Source organism: Rhinoraja longicauda, chromosome 4 (genome assembly GCF_053455715.1).
Source record: "Rhinoraja longicauda isolate Sanriku21f chromosome 4, sRhiLon1.1, whole genome shotgun sequence".
In the NCBI taxonomy this organism is placed as follows: Eukaryota; Metazoa; Chordata; class Chondrichthyes; order Rajiformes; family Arhynchobatidae; genus Rhinoraja; species Rhinoraja longicauda.
Window position 1 is genome coordinate 23,579,818 of NC_135956.1, and position 13,868 is coordinate 23,593,685.

Here is a 13,868-nt window from a genome sequence, read left to right on the forward strand (position 1 = left end):
GCACTCCCAAGTCCTTTTGCACCTCTGATTTGTGAATCCTCTCCCCATTTAGAAAACAGTCTATGTCTATATTCCTACTACCAAGGTGCATGAACGCTCTCTGCGCTTAGCTGTATTCCATCTGCCACTTTGCGCATTCTCTCAACCTGTCCAAGGCTTTCTGCAGACTCCCCGCTTCCACAACACGACCATCCAAAGAGAAACTCTGACATTTTCTCCTAAATCTTCTTGCCTCTTTTTGCCTTAAAACCTGTAGCTGTGAGCAAACGCCTGCTCTAATATTACTGTATATTATCAAATTTTGTATATATAATTTCCCGTGAAGTGCCTTGGGATATTACGCAAATCGAAGTTTCTTGTTGCCGTTGATTGGTCAATATGATTTATCCTGTTATTGCCTACTTGAAGCATGTCTTTCCCCATGTGGAAGTTTTTTTTAATTGCATGTCTTCTATGACTTGATTTAACCTGGAAAAGGCCCTCACCATTAGACACCACATCAGGAGAGGAAAACTAAAGTGAAGCACATCCTTGCGTGACGTAGTCTTCAATAGTACTAGTGGGGATATATGGGCATGCTTACTGTTAGGTTCCGCCAATATAAACTTGTCAACAATCCATGGGTAATTTCAGATTCCTCCTCTGGTGAGAAGTGTTTAATATTTGGTCTCTTGTTTGTTCATCGATGGGTTTCACATGGGAAACAAGAAGTTAATTGGGGTAGCGCAGTGGTAAGAGTTACTGCCTTACAGTGCCAGAGACCTGGCTTTGATCATGCCTATAGGTGCTGTCTGTATGGAGTTTGTACGTTCTCCCTGTGACCGCGTGGGTTTTCTCCGGCTGCTCTGGTTTCCTCCCACATTCTAAAGACGTACAGGTTTTTAAATTCACTGGCTTCTGTAAAATTGTAAATTGTCTCTAGTGTGTAGGATAGTGCTAATGTACAGGGTGATCGCTGGTCGGTGTGGACTCGGTGGGTCGAAGGGCCTGTTTCCACTGTATCTCTAAAGTTTAAGGTCTAAATCGAATTCCATCCTTGTTTTTATTCTGCAATATTCATTGAGAATGTTCATTAATAAAGTGTAACTGGAAAACTATTTAATGTTTGACAGATTTTGACGTAACCTTTGTCAAATTCTAATGATAATTTTGGTGCTGTTAAACTGACCATCTTCTCCATTAGATACACAGGAGCCTTATGTGGCAGGATTGTTGGTCTGATCATGGTGTCGATATTTGGTGTCCAAACTGACGATTATGGAGCCTGGATAGATCCTGGCCTTTTTGCAGTAATTGGAGCTGCCTCATATTTTTGTGGTGTTTCAAGACTAACAATTTCCCTCACTGCTATCATGGTAAGAATTTTCCAAAAAACAAGTATCTGTAAACCTAATGGCCTAGAAATTCAATTGCTCAGCATCATTATCTTTGTTCCCAATTTGTGTAGAATATTAATCACGAGCTGCACTCAAGGAATAGTCAGGGAAGGAAGTTGTAACATCAGCCTTAGAGTAACATGCATGCAAACGACACACAATGTGAGTCACGGATAGGGAGTCAGGTCTGAACAGCAGGAATAAGCCCCCACTCATCTTAGCTGTTTGAACATACCTTTAATTGTTCATAGTTTCACTGGGGATAATGTTAAAGTGAGCTCATGGTGTCTAAATGCTGGTAAAGGTTTTTGAGTGACTTTTGCTGAATGTTGAGGTGAAATTTGATTGTTATTATTGTAATGTCTTGTTTGAGCTTTCTGTGTCACCTGGCATGTGAGGGGAAGTTTCCTGGATGCTCCTTGCCAAAGGCAACTAAAGTGAGAGAGTGAAAAGGCCTTTGCCCAATCTACCTCCAAGGCTACTGGGAGCAACAGTCCTATCGCTTCTTGTCCACAAGCCATCAGAGGATAAGACTCACAAAGAAGGTCCACCTGCTATGGGTGCAGGTTAGTGGATGAGATTAGAGGAGTTTCACCTGAACCTCTGTCTCACCTGGAAGGATTGCTGGGGACCCTGGATGGAAACAAGGGAGGAGGTATTGAGACAGGTGTGAAGTGATTGATTCTTTTCAATTGCCATGCTTTGCAGTTTGCAGCCCACTACTTTCTTTGTGATACTACTGAGCTCTCTACTCAAAGAGGGAAGGGTTTATCTATAATGCTACACAGGAGTGTTTAATCTAGATTGGCAGGGGGATGGGATCTCGTGCAGGGCAGAGGCACGTGAGAGGCTAGAAGTTGGTATGGAGGATGGTGTGGGAAAGATTTGTGGACAGAATTGGCAGGTGAAAGGCGGAGAGCGAGGAAGGGGGATTGGTTTACCCTGCACGTATTTTAATGCAAGGGGCCTGATGGGTAAGGCAGGTGAGCTTAGGGCATGGATAGGTATGTGTGACTGGGACATTGTAGCCATTATTGAAACCTTGTTAAGGGAGGGGCAGGACTGGCAGCTCAATGTTCCAGGGTACAGGAGCTTCAGGAGAGTCAAGGGTGAGTGTAAAAGAGGAGGGGGGGGGTTGCATTGTTGGTTAAGGAGGATGTCACGGCTGTGTTCAGAGGTGACATTATGGACAGTTCGTCTAGTGAGGCTATATGGGTGAAGCTGAGGAACAAGAAAGGGATGATTACCTTGTTGGGGGTGTACTACAGATCCCCAAATAGTCAATGGAATTAGAAGAACAAATGTGCCAGGAGATCGCAGACAGCTGCAGGTCAAATAAGGTGGTTGTAGTAGGGGATTTTAACTTTCCCAATATAGACTTGGAAAATCAACGCATGAAGGGTTTACATGGGGTGCAATTCCTCAAAAGTGTTCAGGAGAGCTTTCTCAAGCAGTATGTGGCCCCCACACATGAGAGGGCAACACTGGATCTAGTATTGGGAAATTGGGAGGGGCAAGTTAATGAAGTGTTTGTGGAGGAGCCTTTTGGGACCAGTGACCACAGTTCAATTACGTTTAAGATAGTATGGATAGGGACGGAGATGGTCCACGTGTCAAAATGCTCAACTGGGGTAAGGCCAACTTTGAGGATGAAAGAAGGGCTCGGGCAAGTTGACTGGAGCAGGTTATTTGAGGGGAAAGGAACATTGGCCAAGTGGGATGTTTTTAAAAGTGTACTGAAGATAGCTCAGGATGTGTACGTCCATGTTTGAGTGAAGGGCAAAGCAGGCAAATGTAAGGAAGCTTGGTTTACAAGGGAAATTGAGATGCTAGTCAAAAACAAGAAGGATGCATGGGACAGGTACAGGCAGCTGGGATCAAGTGCATCTCTGGAGGAGTTTCGGGAACTAAGGAGTAAACTGAAAAAGGAGATCCGAAGGGCAAAAAGGGAGATAGTTCTGGCGGGTGGCATTAAAGACAATCCGAAAAGATTTTATAAATACATAAGGAGGAAAAGGGTAACTAGAAAGAGAGTGGGACCTCTCAGGAATCAAAGGTATTCAGGAATCAGGTATTCACCGAGGAGAAAGACAGTAGGACGGTGGAAATTGGAGCAATCACTGGAAGTGTCTTGAGAGCAGTCAGGGTTACCATCAAAGAAGTACTGAAGGTACTGTCGTGTTTGAAGGTAGACAAATCTCCAGGACCTGATCAGATATATCCGAGGACATTGCGGGAAACTAGAGAGGAAATTGCGGGAGCCTTGGTTGAAATTTATGAGTTGACCTTAAATACAGGAGAGGTGCCGGAAGACTGGAGGGTGGCAAATGTTGTGCCTCTTTTCAAGAAGGGCTGCAGGGAAAATGCTGGGATCTATAGGCCAGTGAGCTTCACATCTGTAGTTGGTAAGTTACTAGACAGTATTCTGAGGGATATATACAGGCATTTGGATGGACAAGGGCTGATTAGGGATAGGCAGCATAGTTTTCTATGTGGGAGGTCGTGTTTCACAAATCTGATTGATTTTTTTGAAGATGTGACCAAAAAGGTTGATAAGGGCAGAGCTGTAGATGTTGTGTACATGGACTTCAGTAAGGCGTTCAACAAGGTTCTGCATGGTAGCCTGCTCTGGAAGGTTAGATCGCATGGGATCCAAGGAGAGATAGCTGAATGGATAGCAAATTGGCTCCATGGAAGGAAGCAGAGGGTGATGGTGGAACGTTGCTTCTCAGACTGGATACCTGTGACCAGTGGTGTGCCTCAGGGTTCGATGCTGGGCCTGTTACTGTTTATCATCTACATCAATGATTTGGATGAGAACATACAGGGCAAGATTAGCAAGTTTGCTGATGATACAAAAGTTAATGGTTTTGCAGATAGTGAAGATGGTTGTGAAAGATTGCAGCCGGATCTGGATCGATTGGTCAGATGGGCGGAGGAATGGTTGATGGAATTTAATACAGAAAAGTGTGAGGTTCATTTTGGGACATCGAACAAGGGCAGGACCTACACAGTAAATGGTAGGCCTCTGAGTAGTGTTGTAGAGCTGAGGGATCTAATTGCATGTTTCCTTGAAGGTCAAGTCGCAGGTAGATAAGGCGGTCAAAAAGGATTTTGGCACTTTGGCCTTCATCAGTCAGAGTATTGAGTATAGAAGTTGGGAGGTCATGTTGCAGTTGTATAAGACATTGGTGAGACCGCATTTAGAATATTGTGTTTAGTTCTGGGCACCATGTTATAGGAATGATATTGTCAAGCTTGAAAGGGTTCAGAAAACATTTACGAGGATATTGCCAGACTAGAGGGTGTGAGCTATAGGGAGAGGTTGTATAGCCTGGGTCTCAATTCCATGGAGCGCAGGAGAATGAGGGGAGATCTTACAGAGGTATACAAAATCATGAGAGGAATAGATCGGGTAGATGCACAGAGTCTTTTGCCCAGAGTAGGGGAATCGAGAACCAGAGGAATTAGGTTCAAGTTGAAGGGGAAAAGATTTAATAGGAATCCGAGGGGTAACTTTTTCACACAAAGGGTGGTGGGTGTATGGAACAAGCTGCCAGAGGAGGTAGTTGAGGCTGGCACTATCCCATCATTTAAGAAACAATTAGACAGGTACATGGATAGGACAGGTTTGGAGGGATATGGACCAAGCGCAGGCAAGTGGGACTAGTGTAGCTGGGACATTGTTGGCCGGTGTGGGCGAGTTGGGCCGAAGGGCTTGTTTCCACACCGTATCATTCTATGACTCTAATCGTAGACTGCTCACACATACCACACATGAACTCCAATTTGTTCCAAAGAAAATAATTTCATTTCTTGAATGTTAAAAAACTTCAACGGTCAAACATTATACACCTGGAGCCTAATTTGTTTTATTTATTCTATAGTGGTCCATTTCACTCAACATATTTCAGCTAATGGATACTCATGCTCCATAAATCCATGGCTCCTCACTCAGTATGGGCTGTGTATGTGCTGAGGGCAGACATGTAAACAGGAGTTATCAGGAGATGTGGAGATATTATAGAGATGAGCCCTCCATTGGTTGACCACAAGAGGGCGACCTCCCTTGCTTGCTTTGCTGCAGGTGGAAGATGTAGAAAAAGAATGAAGGTGGTGATGATTGTGTCTCTGGGGATGTGTTGGCAGAGTACACATCACCTTGTGGGACAACTGATCAACCCCTTCCACTGAAGGAGAAACCTGACAGTCTGTGCCTACATTCATCAAAATGTTGCCGACATATCAGACTTTGCCGACATGCAGACAAAGCCAATGGCATCTGCCTGCTTTAAAAAATATTGTAAAGATTGGACATTAAAGGGTGAAGGAAGGCCAATTTGTAGGCAAGAGCATCAAGCACTTCTTAGATTTATTTTCACAATTTTTTTCTTACTCTGGTTCTATCATGAGTTTGTCATCCTGGCTATTAATATTTACTATCCTTTGGAGTGTGCAGAAACCTTTGCACAAATTCTTGTTAGGTCCAGAGACTAAAGTTGCGTGTTGTACTCCTGTATGGTCTCAGTCAACTCCCTTGGTTTAGTACGCCAACATTTTGGAATAAAGATTAACATACCATTTCACTTCCTAGTTGGTTGTTTGCACATTTACTTCTTGCATTTCATGTTCTAGGTCTTCAAGGGGTCTTTTGAGCACAGGTTTGCTAAATTATCGCTGTTAACAATGTTCTATTCTTTGCACCTATTTCACTTACATTTAATTTTCCAGTTGATTTTACATTATCTAGAAATCTGGAACTGTTGTACTGTTTTTTTCAAACTAGGTCATATAATTAATTCATTAAATTGCAATATTACTGAAGAATTTGCATTTGACATACTCAGGGTTACCACTAGGTGTCAGGATTTCCAAAGGTTTAGGAGCTAGAGCACTTCAAGTGTACTTCATCCACAAATATTTTTTATAATGTATTAAATGATTGGGAGTGTGAAAAATAAGAATGTTGTTTCTATTACTAACAAATATTATTAGCTCCTGACCAGCTTTCATGAAGTTTATGGAAGATCATGTGAAGGCTGATTTTTCTTTCAAACAACAATTGTTTTATTGTACTTATCAAGGAGCTGAACCTTTTAGTAAAACTTTCAATGCCTTCATTGCAGTTTTCCAACATATAGGTTAAAGGCCAATATTGACCCTTGGAATTTGAAGGAGATGTAACTTCAGGAAGCAGATGTGTCCTTCACTCATGGTTCTGACTCAGGACTCCAGTTCCATTCAGATGAATGCATAGGTGAATGTTAGAGGTCAGCAATGTTAGTTCAGAAACTAAACAATCCTCACATTGACTTCCCTCATGAAAAGGCACCAGAGCTTTTGTTTTAAAAATAGATCCCATCAAATGCTCTAAAATGGGTGAAAATGAATGAAAGACCAAGTCAAGTCAAGTCAATTTTATTTGTATAGCACATTTAAAAATGTGCTGTACATCAGTGCTGTACATCAGTTCAGGTACTAAGAACGAACATACAATGGCACACAAACATAACAGCACATACATAAACAAATCACAGCGCCCCCTAAGAGGGCCTCAAACGCTAGGGAGTAGAAATAGGTTTTGAGCCTGGACTTAAAGGAGTCAATGGAGGGGGCAGTTCTGATGGGGAGAGGGATGCTGTTCCACAGTCTAGGAGCTGCAACCGCAAATGCGCGGTCACCCCTGAGCTTAAGCCTAGACCGCGGGATAGTGAGTAGCCCCAAGTCGGCTGACCTGAGGGACCTGGAGATAGAGTGGTGGGTTTATGGGGAGGGCAAGCCCGTTTAGGGCTTTGTATTTGAATAGGAAGAGCTTGAAGTTGATTCTGTACCATACTGGGAGCCAGTGGAGAGAGGCCAGAATCGGGGTGATGTGGCCCCTTTTATGGATACTCGTCAGTGGTACCCAGTGGACCAGGAGTGGACACTATGGTTCCCATTAGATGGTTTGTAATTTATTCATCACCAGGTCTTCCATGGATTTTTATAAAGAGGGTAAAACAATCAGAACAACTATTCATTTTTAAAAGTGCAATCATTTAGTATTTTGTACAGAAAACATTAATTGTCATTGAGTTAACAAAGCCTGGGTGTATCATTTGTGCACTTTCGTGAACTGTATTCTCATCAGTGGCCAGTAAGAATCCGCATGGGTTCTCACAGTAATAATACTAATTTTCAACTATATGGTTAAAAAACAAGTCCGATAAAAAGCTAGGCGACTTCCCTTTTGACTAAAGTAGAGAAAAAGTACGAATTGAATTCAACGTATTGTCAAAATAATTTATTCCAATGTTCATTCCAAGTAATTGCAGGTTTTTGTTGAAGGATCTAAAATTATTATTCTGTTCAAAGAAACCTACATACTAAAAGCTATTGATACTTTTTGGTTACATCTTGTATACCAAACTATACACCAAACTAAAATTTTTGAGATATTAAAGGAAATTGAACATTTCCGCAGATATTGTACCCTTTGAACAAGAAACTAGAATAAGCATTGTGTAAATAGAAATGAACTGAATAAATTTAAGAACTAAGCGGCCCTTAGGCAGGAACCCATTACAAGCATTAACTAGGATATCCTGCATAGTTATTTTGTTAAAAAATACACATAAATAATGTTCAGTCAATTACCATTTTGAATTTCGGCATTTAATTTAACTCTTTAAAAAAAGGAACAAATTCTAAATTTATAAAATAAATTTATAAACTTATTTAAATGTAATCTTTATGACAACTATTATAAGTAATTATAACATCCTACGACATTCAATATAAAAAATGGAAATGGACAGAAATTGTCTGGATCAGCTTATACTTTAAAGTATTTTTTGCCTACAGTTATAGATTGGGATCTTTTTGGCAGGAGACATTTAGCAATTGTTATCCTTAACAACTGACATTTTGTTAAATCCCCATCTGCAATTTTTTTTTTAAACTGCGTTTTGCGAGATAGTATTTTTCTATACGCCCATTGCAGTTGTTATTGAACGATGCCTTACAGATAGATAGATGCCCTGGAATTAGATTGCATCTACTTTTGATGCATTGAAACATGGCTGAGTTTAATGCTAATGCATATTTGAATCTCCCACAAAAAGATGCAAAATTGCCTAGAATCCAATTTGGAATGAGTTAGGGTGGCTTGCATCTTGAAATTAGGGTGAATGTGAGACATGCATGTTTCCCAACAGGACCTCATCCAGATCCTGCACACACGTCCGAACATTGATTGGTACCTTTCACAGATGGATGCCATCACTTAAAGTTGCATTTTTCATGGCAGCCAATTTGTAGAAACACTTCAATGGACATGCAGGTCCTGGTTAACCAGATACATGTTGGGAATGAGTTCTGTAGGGCTTGGAGACAATCCAGCCTACTGTAAGAAGAGCCTGATAGAAGGTTTTTAGTTTTGGAGATACAGCATGGAAACACGCCCTTCAGCCCACTGAGTCAACACCAACCATCGATTGTCCATTCACACTAGTTCCCACGTTCACATCCAAGGGGGCAACAGAGAGGCCAATTAACCTAAAAACACACGTCTTTGTGATGACGGATGAAACCGGAGCACCCGGGGAAAACACATAGAGTCACCGGGAGCAGATGCAAACTCATCACAGATAGCACCCGATGTCAGGATCAAATCTGTGTCTCCAGCGCCGTGAGGCAGCAGCTCTACCAGCTGCGCCATTATGCCACATTCTTTTCCAGAACGAAAAGAAAAAGAACTTCATGACCTCATAGGATATATTAAGGTGATCTGCACCAATGTTTGCACCGTCTGGAATGGTGAACGTCAGTAAAACATTTTATGTAGAGGTCAGTGTTCATTAATTGAGATGCCACTCATTAGGAAATACAGAGATGTAGTAAAGAAAACCTCTAAGGTAGTTGGGGCAGGAATTAATTAATTCATGGTGTTATTATCAGTACAGCTAGGCTTGTTAAGCAGTATCTAAAGAGATTTTATGCAAAATCTGTGATTTACTGGCTGATTTTGGCTGTTGAGGAAATGGAGAAAGTCTCTCGGTTTGCATTGGAGAATTCTAATTTGCAGGCTCCTTTTGAATACAGGTCCACCACCAATTTTCTGGCATCTTTGGTTCTAGAGCCTTTCTGGATTATCCATTTTGCTGGACCAATGGAGGTTACAAGGGGAGTCGAACGGCATTGGAATGGTCTGCCTAGCACGCTGAAGGGCTCCGATACCAGCCCGCAAAGTCGGCCTCTGAAGTCAGCTGTGGGAACGGATTTGCTGGCTCCGGCAGGGCTGAAGTTCCAGAAACCTGACCGCAGGGGGCAAATTCGACCTGCTGATCAGCCGCGGAAGTCCTGATGTGGTTGAGATTGGCAGCCTAGGCGCCACGTCTTCAGAAGGATTTCATGTGTGCTCTTGTAATTTGTCTGTATTAAAGGAGATGCTGGACCACCATTTGCTGGAAAAATCAGTGGTGGACCTGTACCTTATATTTGTTGTGCGGAATCCCTTGAACCCGATATGGCCATTGCTTGCCTCCTCCACTTATCTGGGAAGAAGTTGTGGAATCTGAGCAAATACATGCCATGGTGGTTGGCTTCATCCTCCTGCTACTCCCATGACTCCAACTCAGGGTCCTTATTTTTTCTTTTTTGTTGCCCTTCCTCCGGCAACAGCTGGCGTTTTTGATTGCCAAAGTTGTGCAGAATGCAGCAGATGACAAATTCTCAATATCAGCTTGGCATGTACTGCAGGACATCTCTGATTGATAAAGACTACAAAATCTCAACTCGAGGAGACGAGTAGTACTTTGCACGATGATCCTGATGCTTCTCTTACTCTTATACCTGTACTCATCTATTATGTTGGACAAGTGCACCATCATGAGCAGCCAGAAAAGGAGAGGGAAGCCCTTGTCCTCTGGCGTTCACTGGATGAAACAGCCTTATGTGCAATCTGGAAACATGACATGCACCATCTGGATATTCTTCTTGTAATCCACAATATCTTGCACATTGATGGATTGCAAACCTTTCCTGTCTATCAGTAAATCCAGGTTATAAAGGGGCCCCCTCCCCATGGATAGACAGATGAATCCACGACTACTTGTGTATGTGGTAAAGCAGCATTGCTGGCAGATCCCAGCGCCAGATCTGCCATCTGTTCCTCGCTGAAATCAAAATAGCTGAAATCATTATTTTTTTGTTAGTACAGTGCAGGGGGATATTTTTGGTGCAGCAGTGAGGAACAAGTTGGGAGATGTGGCAGGGACCTGTTGTGGACACTTAGAATGATCATGCTATGAATGTTGAGAATGGACTTGATATTGTCGATGTTAAGATGCCAGTCCGTGCAAAAAGTGTGGCCAAACATCCTCCCATCGAATCTTGCATATGTTCCTACCACAGTTTTAGAAAAGCTGAGAAGTCTGAATAGGAAATGAAGTCTCCAAAAATCTGGGATCAGATGTTTATACCTCCTACTCCGTTATCTCAATTCACCCTGAATGATTGCTACCAGTGGTATTACCATTGACTCACTGGTGAAATGTGTATCTTATAAATTATAGGAGCTGAATTATGTCTTTTGGCCCATCGTCTACTCCGCCATTCAATCATGACTGATCTATCTTTCCCTCTCAACCCCATTGTCCTGCCTTCACCCCATAACCCCTGACCCCCTTGGCATCTAAACAAAAAGCTTATTGTTAGTTTTAACTGATGTCTCTGTTGCCTGTAGTCTCTTCTGAACGTGCCCATCGGGTACACTGAAGAAAGAAAGATGTACCTTGATATAGCGAGAAAATAAAACATTTTTTTTCTACTTCTGCTAAACCAATTCCATTCCCCAGATTACGTTTACTGTCGACCCTTGATGGGACATCCAGCTCTAACATGTTTTGTTGTGCACGAAAATGTATTTTGCACAAATAATTACATCATTCATAGTGTGCCTGGTGCCAAAGAAATGTTTGCAGATGTAACATGAATAGCATGGGAAACGCTTGGCCCAATTCATTTTTGATGTAATCTGGCCTTTACTGACCTCCAGCATGATCTACTTCAGATAAAATGGAAAACGGTTTGCTACAAATTGGGCAGTACATGATCCAATTTCTGGGCTAAGCTCCCCCAAGGCTCCCGAGATGCTGCACGGATTTCATATGAAGAGCAGTGTCGTCATGCGACTGGTGAAGGATTTGCAGAAAATACAGTGTGGGGGAAAGAGCAGAGGGAGAGATTCTTTACAAAAAATGAAACATTTGCACACTTCTGTGAGCCATTCCCTGTTAAGTTTGCTATGTTAGAAATGAGCATTTTGTTAAAAGATTAATAAAATCTCGGGAAGTATCCATTGTCCTTGTGTGTGAGGGGAGAACTTTTGTAGCCTCTGTTTTGCAGTAGAAACAGTGACTCGGTCACATTGTTCATTGTAGGCAATTGGAGGTTTTTGGACAGCTCTTCCTCATAATGTCTCTATAATGTTGAGTGCTGATATCATTCCAAGACACATATTGGCTGAAGTGAATCTGTGTGTGAGAGCCACCTCCATCAAGGTATAGCATAGATGGATACCAGCCAGAGATTATGTGGAACATTTACTGAATCCAGCTTTTGTGGCTGAATAGACTCGATTGCTAATGCAAACTCTAAGGGATACAATTCAATAATGAACAGATGCCTTCCAATCCAACAACATTACTGGCCATTATTCAGGGGATGAATAGCCTCATGGCGCTATTATCTGGAGCTTCAGGACATCAAAGCATGGATGAAAGTTGCATAAACAGCTCCACTGCCAATGACACCAGATCAGAAGATGCAGCAGAAGGGCAGCACAGTTGCACAGCAGTAGAGCTCATTCCTTACAGCGCCAAAGATCCGGGTTCAATCCTGTTTATGAGTACAGTCTGTTCAGAGTTTGTACATTATCTCTGTGACCACGTGGGATTTCTCCGGGTGTTCCAGTTTCCTCCCACACTCCAAAGGTGTACAGGTTTCTAGGTTAATCGGTTTCAGTAAAATTGTAGTCAGAGTAGGCAATGATGTAATTTGATCTGAGATAATAGGTGAAGAATACTGTGTCGGAAGAATAGTGTCAATAGTAAGGGTACAGATGTGACAGAGGCTAATGATGACAGATTTAATGTACTCGGCATTAAATTATAGATTATCCAAGGATTGAATATTTGAAAAGGAATAAAACAGTGCAGAGGCAGGGGAAGGGTTGTTAAACTTAACAGGAATACAGAGCTTGATGACATCAATATATGTTAGAATTTGATACCTTGCCAAGGCACATGGGTGATGAGAAGAGGCCATGAGGAAATCCTTGGCTCGCACCAGAGGTAATGATTCTGGCTGCTGCTCCACCTGCTTCTGCCGCAAATGTCCCAGATTTTCCAACATTGTACATGCAAAGATATTGCTGCATGAATCATTTCCAACTCCCAGCAGGGTGGGTTCTGGGTACCACTTGTAAGTCCCATTTTTCATAATGAATCAACTACAAGAGAAAATCCAGCCCAGATGCCACAACTAATTTCAACTATATGTATGTTATTATCTGACAGAAAATGTGTAGAATAAAAATTAAACATAAACATTTCTGTTCTCTTATTCCTTTTGTTATTTATTTCCAGTTTTTGATTGATGCCAAAATAACAGATGAACAGAGAAAGTTCCAAAATTGCTCAGGACAGTTGTATGGCCAATTTGATTTCCATTTCATCGAAAGCACATCAATTTATTGATAAGCAGGGGAACATGGCAGCAAAGATAGACACAAAATGCAGGAGTAACTTAGTGAGTCAGGCAGCATCTCTGGAGAAAATGGATAGGTGACGTTTTGGATTGGAACCCATTTTCATACTGATTTTTTTTGTGGGGGTGGGGGAAACTGGAAGCAAGAAATAACCTGGACAAATCGGGGCCAGCAACAGATCATGACAGCACACTTACCCACTTTTCACCCTCCATCTTCCTTAATGCGGTTCAAATACATTAACTCTTGTCCAAGCAATCCTACCTAACAATGATTTTGGTGACTCAAACATTTACGTTGGTTCAAATCTGATATAGTATATCCTATGTTCTTGCAGGTGGAGCTAACCAATGATGTGCAATCCTTGCTGCCAATAATGGTAGCTGTCATGGTGGCCAGGATGATTGGAGACTTATTTAACCATTCGCTGTACAGCTCTTTACTGAAGCAAAAACATATTCCATTCCTGGAGCCAGAACCATACGTCTTGTACCAGAATAAACCGTAAGTATATGCTCAGTCTCAGTGCCTCATCCAGACATAAACACTGCCACACATTGTGCATCTAAGCTTCTCTATTTAAATGCTTGAATACATCAAAATTACAGAACCATAATACAAAGAAATGAGAAGAATATTTTCACAAAATGGAAACAGGGTTTAACGATGTGCTAGGAAAGGTGCACATAAAGAGTTAATTTTCCTGTGAAATATATCCCTTATCTTGGCAAGTTACTTTGTGG

General features: G+C 41.9%; 1 protein-coding gene across 1 annotated transcript in view; it reads left to right on the forward strand.

The window, feature by feature from the left end:
- Positions 1-13,868, forward strand: part of LOC144593090 (chloride channel protein C-like) — a 71,583-nt gene that overhangs the window by 29,205 nt on the left and 28,510 nt on the right. The window contains exons 11-12 of the mRNA XM_078398531.1: positions 1,184-1,355; positions 13,463-13,629. Of these exons, the coding sequence (XP_078254657.1) occupies positions 1,184-1,355; positions 13,463-13,629 (339 nt within the window). The remainder of the gene's footprint in view (positions 1-1,183; positions 1,356-13,462; positions 13,630-13,868) is intronic.